The sequence below is a fragment of the Lithobates pipiens genome, unplaced genomic scaffold, assembly GCF_037356315.1.
Source record: "Lithobates pipiens isolate NorthernLeopardFrog02 unplaced genomic scaffold, aLitPip1_a1.2 Scaffold_8, whole genome shotgun sequence".
In the NCBI taxonomy this organism is placed as follows: domain Eukaryota; kingdom Metazoa; phylum Chordata; class Amphibia; order Anura; family Ranidae; genus Lithobates; species Lithobates pipiens.
The window spans coordinates 567,463,104-567,477,597 of NW_027507903.1; the positions used below are offsets into that span (position 1 = coordinate 567,463,104).

The following is a 14,494-nucleotide window of genomic DNA, read 5'->3' on the forward strand; positions in this document are numbered from 1 at the left end:
CATCACCGGCCTTACCCAGCCATTGTTGTATTTTTGAACCAGTATTGGCTACCTCGTCCTCCTCCACCACCGCTTCCACCTACACCGCCACATCCACCGCCACCTCAACCTCCTACTCCATATGGACCTCGTCCTCCTAGGTCAAGATTATAATTTTTTATTTTTTTTATTTCAAAGTATTTTATTTTCTGAGTAGCTTATCCATTAAATTGAATATTTTTTTCCAGAAAGGGCGTATTCTGGGGCATTCCCACCATATGTGTGTCATCGTGCATTGAGTTTCTGAGGTTCTTAATCACTTCCTGTACCTCTTCTTCTGAGAAGGGGGCCTCCAGCATATATATATATATATATATATATATATATATATATATATATATATATTTTTTTTTTTTTTTTTTATGTTATTTTAAGTTATTTCCCTATCCACATTTGTTTGCAGAGCACTTGCCATGCTCTTAACATTTTGTTGCCATTTGCAGCCATCTAGCCCTTTCCATTACTATTTTAGAGCCATTTTAGTCCTCAAAAGTTTGGGTCTCCATTGACTTCAATGGGGTTTGGGTTCAGGGTCAAGTTCGGTCCTGAACCCGAACATCCAGGTGTCCTCTCAACTCTAGTAAGCAGTAATAATGTGAAGTAACTGCTAGCAACCAATTGGTAAGTGGTAAGGGTTACATAGTTACATAGTTAGCAAGGTTTAATAAAGACACCAGTCCATCCTGAGTGAGTGTCTACAATTGTCCCTATCCCTGTACATTGCACACTCGCATAAGTCTCTACCCTCAAGGAGCCCTCAATCCAAGGTCCCCATTCATGTACTAGGGCCAATTTTGGACAGAAGCCAATTAACCTACCTGCATGTCTTTGGGGTGAAGGAGGAAGCCAGAGTACCCAGAGAAAACCCATGCAGTCACAGGGAGAACATGCAAACTCCAAGCAGGTAGTGTCATGGTTGGGATTTGAACCAGCAATCCTTCTTACTGCTAGGTGAGAGTGCTACCCACTACACCAGTGCTGCCAGGGCGTCCAGTAACTTTTAGCAACCAATCAGTGAGCAGTATTGATGTACAGTAATCTCTAGCAACCAATCAACAAGCAGAAGTCATGTGCTGTAACCTCTGGCAAATAATAAGTGAGCCCTAATGTGTGATGTAACCTCTAGCAGCCAATCATTGAGTGGCAATGATACACTGTAACCTCTGGTAACCAATCGCAATTGCTGCCTGATCTGATTCAGTAAACTGATTTTGAGCATAGTATATTGTAAAGCAGGTGGAGAGCGAAATTGCATGGAGGGGCCCAAGAAAATGCTTGCCCAGGTTCCAATCAATATTAAAGATGGCCCTGACTGCACAGCACCCATGGACTGCATTGTAGTGAGAAAGGGGCACGTAAAAAACAATTGTTTTCTATGTACCCCATTCTCGCAACAACACAGCCCACAGCTACATTTTATCGCACCTCATCAGATGGCACCACATGTCACCACACAACAGAGCAATGCATGGCACTGCTGTTCAGTGACATGAATGAAGTGTGACTTTGTACCTTTTAAATATAGTTCCCAAAAAAAGGAGCTGTGTGATGTGGTAAAACACCCCCTGCCACACATCACTGCAGGCCAAATAGACAGCTGCCCGCACCAGTTTACTGTGCAGGCAAGTGTCTATAATGCAGGAGTGAGGAGTGAACAATGCACAACCAGTTTTCAGAGAACAACTAAAATGACCCCTTCTTCCCAGTACAAATCACCCTCCAATCCCTCATAGTACAGATGTCTCCTAAGATCCCTAAATTCTCCCTCCCAGCGTACACCCTCAGTACAGATCCTCCCGCACAAACTCTTTAGTACAGACCCACCTCCCAGCACAGACGTACCCCCAATACAGACACTTCAATATAGATGGACCCCAGCACAAAGCCCTCAGTACAGACTCTTCTTCCCAGCACAGTCCAATCCCCCCAGCACAGACACCTCTGCACAGACTGCCCACCCATAGCACAAATCCTTCAGTGCAGATTGACCCCCCCAGTAGAGACCAATCAGTACAGACTCTGCCATAGCATGGACCCCTCTGCACAGACTTATCCTGTAGCACACACTATCCCCCCAGCACAAACCCTTTGGTGCAGATTGACCCCCCCCCCCCAGCACAGACTGATCAGTACAGACTCCCCCCAGCACAGTCTGATTCTACCAGCACAGACCCCTCTGCACAGAATTATCCTGTAGCACAGACTAACCTCCTCAGCATAAACCCCTTGGTACAGACCAACCTCCCAGAAAAGACTCGTCAGTATAGACTAACCCTCCAAGACAGTCCAATCTCCAGCACAGACCCCTAAGCATGAACTTCCCCCAAGAAAAAAGACCCCCCCAGCAAGGACCCCTCCCATAAATCCACCCCTCCCACCAGTATAGACCCCTCATTATAGAATCCCAACCCCCAATACAGACACCTCAATACAGAACCCCTCCCCCAAGTACAGACCTCAGTAGAGACATCCCAACATCCCCCACCCATCCTATTGCAGATCCCTCAGTAGTAGAACTCCACTACTACAAATGCAAATGAACTCTTGTGCCCCCCTTCTATTGCAGATCCCTCAGTAGTAGAACTCCACTACTACAAATGCAAATTAACTCTTGTGCCCCCCTTCAGCACTCTAAAAAGTACAGTTTCTTAGATACACATGTGTTTTGATGTCATGAAGGCAGAAGGTAGTGTGGAAGAGGAAGTAGAAGTGAGGGATAGCCGAGACTGTCCAGCCATAGTCGATCTCACCTACAATCCCACCCTATGGCATCTTAAGGCCAGCAGCACCTACAGCCTGGGCAAAGTACAGTATATGCCCAACTGAAGGTACAATGTGAATGGAACGAGGTACAGTGGTGTGAAAAAGTGTTTGTCCCCTTCCTCATTTCCTGTTCCTTTGCATGTTTGTCACACTTAAGTGTTTCGGAACATCAAACCAATTTAAACAATAGTCAAGGACAACACAAGTAAACACAAAATGCAATTTGTAAATGAAGGTGTTTATTATTAAAGGTGAAAAAAAATCCAAACCATCATGGCCCTGTGTGAAAAAGTGATTGCCCCCTAAACCTAATAACTGGTTGGGCCACCCTTAGCAGCAACACCTGCAACCAAGCGTTTGCGATAACGTGCAATGAGGCTTTTACAGCGTCCTGGAGGAATTTTGGCCCACTCATCTTTGCAGAATTGTCCTAATTCAGTTACATTAGAGGGTGTTCGAGCATGAACGGCCTTTTTAAGGTCATACCACAACATCTCAATAGGATTCAGGTCAGGACTTTGGCTAGGCCACTCCAAAGTCTTCATTTTGTTTTTCTTCAGCCATTCGGTGGTGGACTTGCTGGTGTGTTTAGGATCATTGTCCTGCTGCAGAACCCAAGTTCGTTTCAGCTTGAGTACACGAACAGATGGTCGGACATTCTCCTTCAGGATCTCTTGGTAGACAGCAGAATTCATAGTTCCTTTTATCACGGCAAGTCTTCCAGGTCCTGAAGCAGCAAAACATCCCCAGACCATCACACTACCACCACCATATTTTACTGTTGGTATAATGTTCTTTTTATGAAATGCAGTGTTCCTTCTATGCCAGATATACTTGGACACACACCTTCCAAAGAGTTCCACTTTTGTCTCATCGGTCCACAGAATGTTGTCCCAAAAGTCTTGGGGATCATCAAGATGTGTTGTGGAGAAATTGAGACGAGCTTTGATGTTCTTTTTGCTCAGCAGTGGTTTTCTCCTTGGAACTCTGCCATGCAGGCCATTTTTGCCCAGTCTTTTCCTGATGGTGGAGGCATGAACGCTGACCTTAACTGAGGCAAGTGAGGCCTGCAGTTCCTTGGACATTGTTGTGGGGTCTTTTGTGACCTCTTGGATGAGTCGTCGCTGCGCTCTTGGGGTAATTTTGGGCGGCCGGCCACTCCTGGGAAGGTTCACCGCTGTTCCATGTCTTCGCCATTTGTGGATAATGGCTCTCACTGTGGTTCGCTGGATTCCCAAAGCTTTGGAAATGGCTTTATAACCCTTTCCAGACTGATAGATCTCAATTACTTTCTTTCTCAATTGTTCCTGAATTTCTTTGGGTCTCGGCATGATGTGTAGCTTTTAAGGATCTTCTGGTGGACCTTACTGTGTCAAGCAGCTCCTATTTAAGTGATGCCTTGATTGTGAACAGGTGTGGCAATAATCAGGCCTGGGTGTGGCTAGAGAAATTGAACTCAGGTGTGGACAACCACAGTTATAGTATGTTTTAACAAGGGGGGCAATCACTTTTTCACACAGGGCCATGATGGTTTGGATTTTTTTTCACCTTTAATAATAAACACCTTCATTTACAAATTGCATTTTGTGTTTACTTGTGTTGTCCTTGACTATTGTTTAAATTGGTTTGATGTTCCGAAACACTTAAGTGTGACAAACATGCAAAGGAACAGGAAATGAGGAAGGGGGCAAACACTTTTTCACACCACTGTATTTTACTAAACAGAGCGTTTTACTAAGCTTTTTACTAAATAGAGAGGGGAGGAGACTGGACATGGACATCTCAGGGCACTTGTCTGAAAATCAGGATTGTCCTGGCAAATCCGGGACTGTTGGTATCTATGCATTTAATGTTCCTGGCGGCAATATCACAGTCTGTGCACCCACATCTGTTGAAAGGGAAGAGGAATGTGTGCAAGATGGACATGGTTATGGTTATATTGCCCATCACTTGGAACTAAATGTATGTAAGTTATATAACATTACCTTTGAGTAAGCTTTTAGTGACTAATAGAGTTGAATTAAACTGTTCTCAAGTTTTCTCCTTTTGTGCAAAAAAAATATTTCATTTTTGGTTGGGAGTCTGTCTGTATTATTTTGATTAAATTAGCATCTTGCAATAGTTTTTGTCCTTATTGATCATATACATACTTTTTGGGCTGTATGAGGTGGCTATCTCATATCTTTGGGAATTGACTGCTGTCAGGGTAATATTGACTAGGCCAGTAAGAAAACCTTGATTGTGACCGATACTTAGCAAAATATGTGCCACTACCAATGCCTCTCTATTCTTCATTACCTGAAAAGGAACAACTCTGCAGAACTGAATATGTCTATTCATGGAACCCCTACCAATCCCACATGCCTACAAGTTTAATGAGTTTTATTAGGTTTTTATATATTAATAAAAAAGCTCAACAACATCAGCAATGACATACCAGTACTTACAATTCAAGCAAAGCGTAAATCCCTTAAAAGAATGCTGAGGTTTTACACTGATGGTCTTTAAAAAATCAGACGTGTTCAGCTGGCTATCATTTGCTATGTTGCAATGACAGTAATGGTAGTCTGAAAACTGTTGGCATTCGGGCTGGCATCCTTTCTCACTGTGGACAAAGTTAATTTAGTAAATTCATTAAAATAAGAATATTTTAATATGATTTGCTACATTTTACCATAGTTTATTATTTTCTTTGTTTCATAAACTTAGCAATATGTGTGACCTTTTAAGTAGAACTTTGATTAAAAATAATAATGAGTAAAACGATGGAAGATAAAGAATACATTTCAGAGAATCCAATATGCATGATATGCCATACAGTAAGCAAGTAGCTTCTCCCTAGCTAGAGAGGCCTTTGAAGGCTAGTGAAGATAGTTAATTGTAACCCAAGAATACGTCAAAGGTACAAGAAGTCTTGAAGCTAGGTAGCAAATGGGAAAATCAGATAGCGTGAATCCTTCTATCTCTCCAATTATGAATGCTTGGTTATTTTATGTTTTTTTTTTTTTTTATGTTTTAGAACTTATGTGTATAAAGCAGTGGAGGGTATCTGTAATGGTTGCCAGGAATCCAGAAATTATTGTTAACTTAGACCATCCAATGTCCACTAGCCCCAATAATATTTGTATTTTTTTTGTTTTTACTAATAATCATGCAAATTTTGCTTATTCAGAGCAAAAACCTTTTTGTTGACTGAACGGACAAAGAAAAATGAAAGATATCTAAACCTAAGAAAACAAGTGTTATATTTGCAGCTCACCAGTCCTTCCATAAAATATTGAAGAATCTTACCAGTCTTCACAGCCATCTGCTATGAACCACAAACAATGTCCCTGTATGTAAGGCTGGGTTCCCACTGTGCGTGGGTGTGGCTCACAGCAGAATTTTTGCCTGAATTCAGACCTAAAACAGAGCCAAAGATACACAGAACCCTTGTGCAATCCACTCTGTGGCCGCCCCGGAGATGTGTGAACCGGCTGCATTGAGAACCAGTCACAGCCTCCTGTCATGCAAATTTGGTGCAGGAAAACCTACATCCAATTTGCATCGGTGTGAACCCAGCCTAAGAGAGGTGAGGAGAGGCAGAGGTGTTTGTTGTCTAAATCAGGATAGCGGCACAAGGTGAAATTACTGTTACTTCAGTATGATGGACCTGTTGTCAGGGTCTATGCCTCACATCTGAGGTCTTGAGAAAGTAGAAGCCGTGTAGAGAGGACTAGGGATGAGCTTCGAGTTCGAGTCGAACTCATGTTCTACTCGAACATTGCCTGTTCGCCTGTTCAGCGAACAGTGAACAATTTGGGCTGTAGCAAATTCAAATTCAAAAAGCCGGAACACCCTATACAAGTCTATGGGAGAAATCTAAAGTGCTAATTTTAAAGGGTAATATGCAGGTTACTGTCCTAAAAAGTGTTTGGGGACCCGGGTCCTGCCCCAGGGGACATGGATCAATGCAAAAAAAAGTTTTAAAAACGGCGTTTTTTTCAGGAGCAGTGATTTTATTAATGATTAAAGTGAAACAATAAAAGTGTAATATTCCTTTAAATTTCGTAGCTGGGGGGTATCTATAGTATGCCTGTGAAGGGGCACATGTTTCTGGTGCTTAGAACTGTCCCTGCACAAAGTGTCATTTGTGCAGGAAAAAAAGTCTTTTAAAATCACTTGCGGCTATTGTCGGGTCCCGTAATACAGAGAACACTCAATGATATGGATATTAAGGGGAACCCCGCATCAAATTTTTTAAAAAATTGACGTGGGGTCCCCCTAAAAATCCATATCAGACCCTTTATCCGAGCACGCAACCTGGCAGGCCGCAGGAAAAGAGGGGGGGATGAGAGAGCGCCCCCCCTCCCTCCTGAACCGTACCAGACCACATACCCTCAACATTGGGAGGATGCTTTGGGGGTCTGTGACCCCTCAAAGCACCTTGTCCCCATGTTGATGAGGACAAGGGCCTCATCCTCACAACCCCGGCCGTTGGTTGTGAGGGTCTGCGGGCGGGGGGCTTATCAGAATCTGGAAGCCCCCTTTAACAAGGGGACCCCCAGATCCCGGCCCCCTCCCTGTTTGAAATGGTAAGGGGGTACAAAAGTACCCCTACCATTTCACAAAGAAAGTGTCAAAATGGTTAAATAAGACAAACACACTTTTGAAAAATTCCTTTATTAAAAATAAAAAAAATAAAAAAAAGATTCCAGCGGTGCTAATCCACTCTTGCTATCCAGCGACGGGTCTGCGGGGTCCAGCGATGGATGATCATATCCAGCGACGGGGGATCTCTCAGTCCAGCGCTGTCCATACATCCTTCTTCTGTCTCCACTCCGGAGACACTGCAGAGATCCCAGCGCTGACGTTTCTTATATTAGGAGGGCGGGGCCACCCGTCACCTGACCCCGCCCCTCTGACGCTGGAGAGGGAAGCCAGGGGTTCCCCAGTGACGTGTGGGTGACCCCGCCCCCTCTGATGTAACGGAAACCTGCAGTTCTAAGCACCAGGGGACAGTTCTAAGCACCAGAAACATGCGCCCCTTCACAGGCATACTATAGATACCCCCCAGCTACGAAATTTAAAGGAATATTACACTTTTATTGTTTCACTTTAATCATTATTAAAATCACTGCTCCTGAAAAAACTGCCGTTTTTAAAACTTTTTTTTGCATTGATCCATGTCCCCTGGGGCAGGACCCGGGTCCCCAAACACTTTTTAGGACAGTAACCTGCATATTACCCTTTAAAATGAGCACTTTAGATTGTGAACGTTCGAGTCCTATAGACTTTAATAGGGTTCTAAAGTTCACACGAAGTTTAGGTCTGTTCGCAGGTTCTGGTGCGAACCGAACAGGGGGATGTTCGGCCCATCCCTAGAGAGGACCTTCTGCGGGACATTATACAGCTACACAAGTGAGAGAGCGTGACATAGAGGAGGCTTTCTGATTGAGCCTGTCTGCCTGCATCCCAGGGAGGATAATCCTGTTGCTGTAGTTTATTAGAGACTGCACGTGTGTGAGCCAGAACTGAGTGACTGAGCCTATGGAACCTGACATCTGGAACCACCAAACATGTGGAACGGGAGCTGTTGTTTGCCAGAAATGGTGAGAGGAGAAACAGCTTTAACCCCTTGCTACACTCAGTTCACATAGACGGCTCTTTATTTAGTAGCTCCACAGTTATACATCGCTTACTCTTAAAGCGACAGACTCTTGCACACCAATGACATCAGGGCCCCACCGCAAGCCGTCCAATGCTAACTTTAAGGGGCCAGGTGTTTGCTTCTTCTCACTGCGGGGTGCACTCAAGAACATTGTTATTGAGGTATTTTGGGTCTGACTTTGGTTTTTACTCCTGTGACTGAATTCACTTTATCAGTTTTGCAATTTTGAATTGTGTATTGCTTGATGCTAACTTTTGCATTGTTTACCTGCTTTGATATAATACATTTACTTAACATATCATCTGGTAGGTTTTGGTGTAATTTCTGTGTATTATTATACATATGTGGCTTGAAAAAGTATGTAAAACCTCTATTGTGGGATTTTTAAGGCAATAAAAAAAGGTATTTTTGAAAAAAAATATTTATTATATAGTTAGATAAATTCCCATAAAAATCTCTAACATGTTGCATACAAGTATTAAAACATTGTATATTGCAGATTTTTGGATTAAGGTGGTTGGTCCTTATCTGTAGGCCTTATATTTCTACCTGGCACAAAAGGGCCCCCACACTTGATAGACGTGTGGGGCCCTATTATTCCCTCAGTTGGGTGTTTTTTTCCACCACTAGAGGTAGGTTTGTCAGAGGTTTTAATTCTGGTATGGCCATGTCCTCTGCTCCAGATTAGTGATGGACGAACTTCCGACGGGACGTTTCGCGAACGCGGCCGATAGAACCGTAACGTTCGCGGCGGGCCCCATTGACTTCAATGGGAGGCAAACTTTGCAAACCTACAGGTCAAATTTGCAGCCACAAAATAATTAATAGCTGTGCAAACATAGTCCCACCACATGGCCAATGACATAACACACGTATGAGGTGAATCTGGGATCGACAACTACAAGCATTCTTTTTTTATATGGGAAATTGTTGTGACAATTCTGGACTGTGGAGCACATGAAGGCAATGGAGGAGAGGGAAGGTCAGGGTAGGCAAAGAAGAGGGTGCAGGAGATGATCACCAGCAGCGTGACATACAGCAATGACACCTGCCCCATGATAGAGTCATCTGACACCAGCACCGTGATAGAGAGCACTGACATCAGCAGCGTGACATACAGCAATGACACCTGCACCATGATAGAGAGCACTGACAACAGCACTGTGATAGAGAGCACTGACATCAGCAGCGTGACATAAAGCACTAACATCAGCACCGTGATATACAGCACTGAAAGCAGCACCGTGATAGAGAGCACTGACATCAGCAGCGGGACATAAAGCACTCACACCTGCACCGTGATATACAGCACTGCACAGGGATGGTGGGAGCCCCTCATAATATGCACAGCAGAGGTACAGCCCCAGTCCTTATAAGGACCTTTGTGGAACAAGTAGGTTGTGTATGACTGATTATCAGACTGTACGTCAGTCCCTATACTGATAAAGGACTGCTGCTGTATAGGGCAGCGGTCAGCAGTAGTGCACCTCAACCCTATGTATTGTGGACCTATACCAGTCCTTATAGAATAGCAGACTTTACCTCACTCAACCCTATGTACTGTAGCGCCCTATACCTTACTAGTCCTTATAAGGACCTTTGTGGAACAAGTAGGTTGTGTGTGACTGATTAGCAGACTGTACGTCAGTCCCTATAATGATGAAGGACTGCTGCAGTATAGGGCAGCGGTCAGCAGTAGTGCACCTCAACCCTATGTATTGTGGAACTATACCAGTATTTATAGAATAGCAGACTGTACGTCACTCAACCCTATGTACTGTAGCACCCTAGACCAAGTTACCAGTCCTTATAAGGACCTTTGTGGAACAAGTAGGTTGTGTGTGACTGATTAGCAGACTGTACGTCAGTCCCTATACTGATGAAGGACTGCTGCAGTATAGGGCAGCGGTCAGCAGTAGTGCACCTCAACCCTATGTATTGTGGACCTATACCAGTCCATATAGAATAGCAGATTGTACCTCACTCAACCCTATGTACTGTAGCACCCTAGACCAAGTTACCAGTCCTTATAAGGACCTTTGTGGAACAAGTAGGTTGTGTGTGACTGATTAGCAGACTGTACGTCAATCCCTATACTGATAAAGGACTGCTGCAGTATAGGGCAGCGGTCAGCAGTAGTGCACTTCAACCCTATGTATTGTGGACCTATACCAGTCCTTAAGGAATAGCAGACTGTACCTCACTCAGCCCTATGTACTGTAGTACCCTATACCTTACCAGTCCTTATAAGGACCTTTGTAGAACAAGTAGGTTGTGACTGATTAGCAGACTGTACGTCAGTCCCTATACTGATAAAGGACTGCTGCAGTATAGAGCAGCGGTCAGCAGTAGTGCACCTCAACCCTATGTATTGTGGACCTATACCAGTCCTTATAGAATAGCAGACTGTACCTCACTCAACCCTATGTACTGTAGCACCCTAGACCAAGTTACCAGTCCTTATAAGGACCTTTGTGGAACAAGTAGGTTGTGTGTGACTGATTAGCAGACTGTACGTCAGTCCCTATAATGATGAAGGACTGCTGCAGTATAGGGCAGCGGTCAGCAGTAGTGCACCTCAACCCTATGTATTGTGGAACTATACCAGTATTTATAGAATATCAGACTGTACGTCACTCAACCCTATGTACTGTAGCACCCTAGACCAAGTTACCAGTCCTTATAAGGACCTTTGTGGAACAAGTAGGTTGTGTGTGACTGATTAGCAGACTGTACGTCAGTCCCTATACTGATGAAGGACTGCTGCAGTATAGGGCAGCGGTCAGCAGTAGTGCACCTCAACCCTATGTATTGTGGACCTATACCAGTCCTTATAGAATAGCAGACTGTACCTCACTCAACCCTATGTACTGTAGCACCCTAGACCAAGTTACCAGTCCTTATAAGGACCTTTGTGGAACAAGTAGGTTGTGACTGATTAGCAGACTGTACGTCAGTCCCTATACTGATAAAGGACTGCTGCAGTATAGGGCAGTGGTCACCAGTAGTGCACCTCAACCCTATGTATTGTGGACCTATACCAGTCCTTATAGAATAGCAGACTGTACCTCACTCAACCCTATGTACTGTAGCACCCTAGACCAAATTACCGGTCCTTATAAGGACCTTTGTGGAACAAGTAGGTTGTGTGTGACTGATTAGCAGACTGTACGTCAGTCCCTATCCTGATAAAGGACTGTTGCAGTATAGGGCAGCGGTCAGCAGTAGTGCACCTCAACCCTATGTATTGTGGACCTATACCAGTCCTTAAGGAATAGCAGACTGTACCTCACTCCAGCCTATGTACTGTAGTACCCTATACCTTACCAGTCCTTATAAGGACCTTTGTGGAACAAGTAGGTTGTGACTGATTAGCAGACTGTACGTCAGTCCCTATACTGATGAAGGTCTGCTGCAGTATAGGGCAGCGGTCAGCAGTAGTGCACCTCAACCATATGTATTGTGGACCTATACCAGTCCTTATAGAATAGCAGACTGTACCTCACTCAACCCTATGTATTGTAGCACCCTAGACCTTACCAGTCCTTATAAGGACCTTTGTGGAACAAGTAGGTTGTGAATGATTAGCAGGCTGCAGCAGAAGGGCAGCAGTCAAGTATAATATGATTTCTATATTTGGAAGAAAGAATATTATACGTGTACAAGCCTATTACCATACCACTGATACCAGTCCTGAAAAGAACCTTTGTGGACCTAATATAGTAACAGCTACTGATTAAACTGACGCTCACTGCCTCACACACAGCTTCCTGCCTGTCCCTATATAAACTGACAAAACAGAGGATGCGGGAACAATAACTTGAATAGCACTTTTGTGGACCTGATAGTAACAGCTAATGAATAAACTGACTGTCCCTGCAGCACACACCGTCCTGTCCCTTTCTCTAAACTGACAAAAGACACTCAGGCTGCTGCAACAATCAGTAGCACAGCAGTGCCTCAAACCTATATCCTGAACTACACCTAACACCTATACCAGTCCTGAAAAGAACTTTTGTGTACCAAATAACTAGTGATTTGGGTCACTGCAATCTCTCCCTGCTCCACACAGCAACCTCTCCCTATAGTGACAGAAGAAAGAATGTAAAATGGCCGCCGGATCGGGTCTATTTATCATGTGCTGTAATGTCTCAATTGGCTGTCCTGTACCCCATGATGGATGTGTCATCATAGGTCAAAGTTCTTTTACACAGTAAACACGGAAGTCCGCCGGGCGAACGGCGGCAATAGTCTGGTGATCGGGCGGACTGCAAACAGCCGAAATTCGCCGCGAAACGACCGCCGGGCGAACCGTTCGGCCATCACTACTCCAGATGATATCTGGAGTGTAGGGTTTTTTTTTGCCCATTTTGGTTGTGTCACATGTTTGTGACGTTTTCCCTCTGCACCCCCCTCGCTCCACTTTTCTGTGGGTCTATCCAAGATGGACACCTGTCCTGTCTCCCAGATGTTGACATCAGAGAGACAGGAATTGCTTGAGCTCCGGCATTGCATTACGCCCTGGCGGCAATATTTGTTGCTGGACGTACAACATTACTAAGATCACGTTATGCATCATTGACGACGCGGTGCGCATCTGCGTGCCGTGTCATCATGATCATGTGACGGGCCGGATGCACAGCGTCACTTAGACTGCGTGATGTACCATTGATGGTGCAGCGTGCTATTGCGTGCCACATCATCATGATCATGTGGTGCGTCAGGACGATGCACGGAACAGCATACAAGAGGACGCGAGGATGCCGATTGGCTCCATTCCTCTCCTCAGCAAGATAGCTGAAGGAGGTTAACCACCACTGGAGTGTCTGTGCAAGACTCCTCAGTGCCAGAGGACCTGAATTAGGTTCTATCTGCAGAATAAGTGCCCTGTTTTTTGCCTATGGTAATTAAGGACAGTTTTTTGCCTTGCCCTGATTTTTATCTTTATATTTGCACAGCATTTGGAGTGCTTTTTAAGCGCCAAAGAATTTTTGGAGATTATATCTAGCCGTCCTGTAGAGAACTAGGGTTCACTATATGTTTTTTGGACCTCCTTTGCTGATATCATGGGGAATGCACCTGCTATTTGATCAATCATGTATTTTAAAGTAAGTTGTGATCTTTGTATACTTATGGATAACATCTATGTATGTTGAATGTGATCCCTACATGTAATCCTAAAATGTTGTATTTTTTATTTCTTGTAAATAGTGATACAATATCCCTGATGAAGATTCTAATAACCATTTTCCACTGAAACGCGTTTGGTGAAAGTACCACTGTATCTCCTTTTTTCAATATACATTTTATTTTTTTAAATCAAAAGAAGTCTTTATTGTGCCAATAATAATACATCACTGGTTATTTAAAGGGTAAACATCAGCAGACATGTAAAGAACCAAACAAAAATATAATTACAGCACGGTATAAAAATACATCCTCATGTCTCATAGAAGGAACGAACAGGAAATCCTGACATTAACATCTTATTACTACAAGTCCATGAGCCAATACTCATATGCTAGTGTGGGATAGCCTCTTCTCTGAAAGGCATAGTGAGACAAAGTAGTGCATAATGATACCTAGAAATCTTTTGACAACAATAACAGTCATCTATACCAAGTAAGCAGGAGCAGCTAGCCCACCAACTCAGCACAGAACAGAAGGCCAACGGTACAAAAAAAAAAATTTAAATTTTTGTCCTCACTCCGCCTGTATATAGAGAGGATTCCTCTCTAAGGTATACGATGCGCCTTCACAAGATATATCCAAAAAGTGAGACATCTTTTGAGTGTGAAATTTGCCCATGCCAATCTTAAACAATGCTGCACTCCCCCCTCGAGTATTTGCATAACTCAGGCTTGTAACAGCCGGTACAAGACCAACTGCAGCAGAGCTAGCCCTGGGGCTCTCAACCAAGCCTGCCATATAGAGTGAAATTTGTGATTTGCATTTCTATGCTGATATGTTAATTGCTCCCTGATAAGAATGTGATTAACTTGGTCCACCCATTGGTTCTTAGTATGCACGCGTGGGGAAAGC

General features: G+C 43.9%; 1 protein-coding gene across 3 annotated transcripts in view; it reads right to left on the reverse strand.

The window, feature by feature from the left end:
- The window catches only part of LOC143961032 (cytokine receptor common subunit beta-like), a 135,477-nt gene that overhangs the window by 47,038 nt on the left and 73,945 nt on the right, over positions 1 to 14,494 (reverse strand). For all 3 annotated transcript variants that reach the window (XM_077470154.1, XM_077470153.1, XM_077470155.1), the window contains one exon: positions 5,250 to 5,407. In XM_077470154.1, coding sequence (XP_077326280.1) covers positions 5,250 to 5,407 — 158 coding nt within the window. The remainder of the gene's footprint in view (positions 1 to 5,249; positions 5,408 to 14,494) is intronic.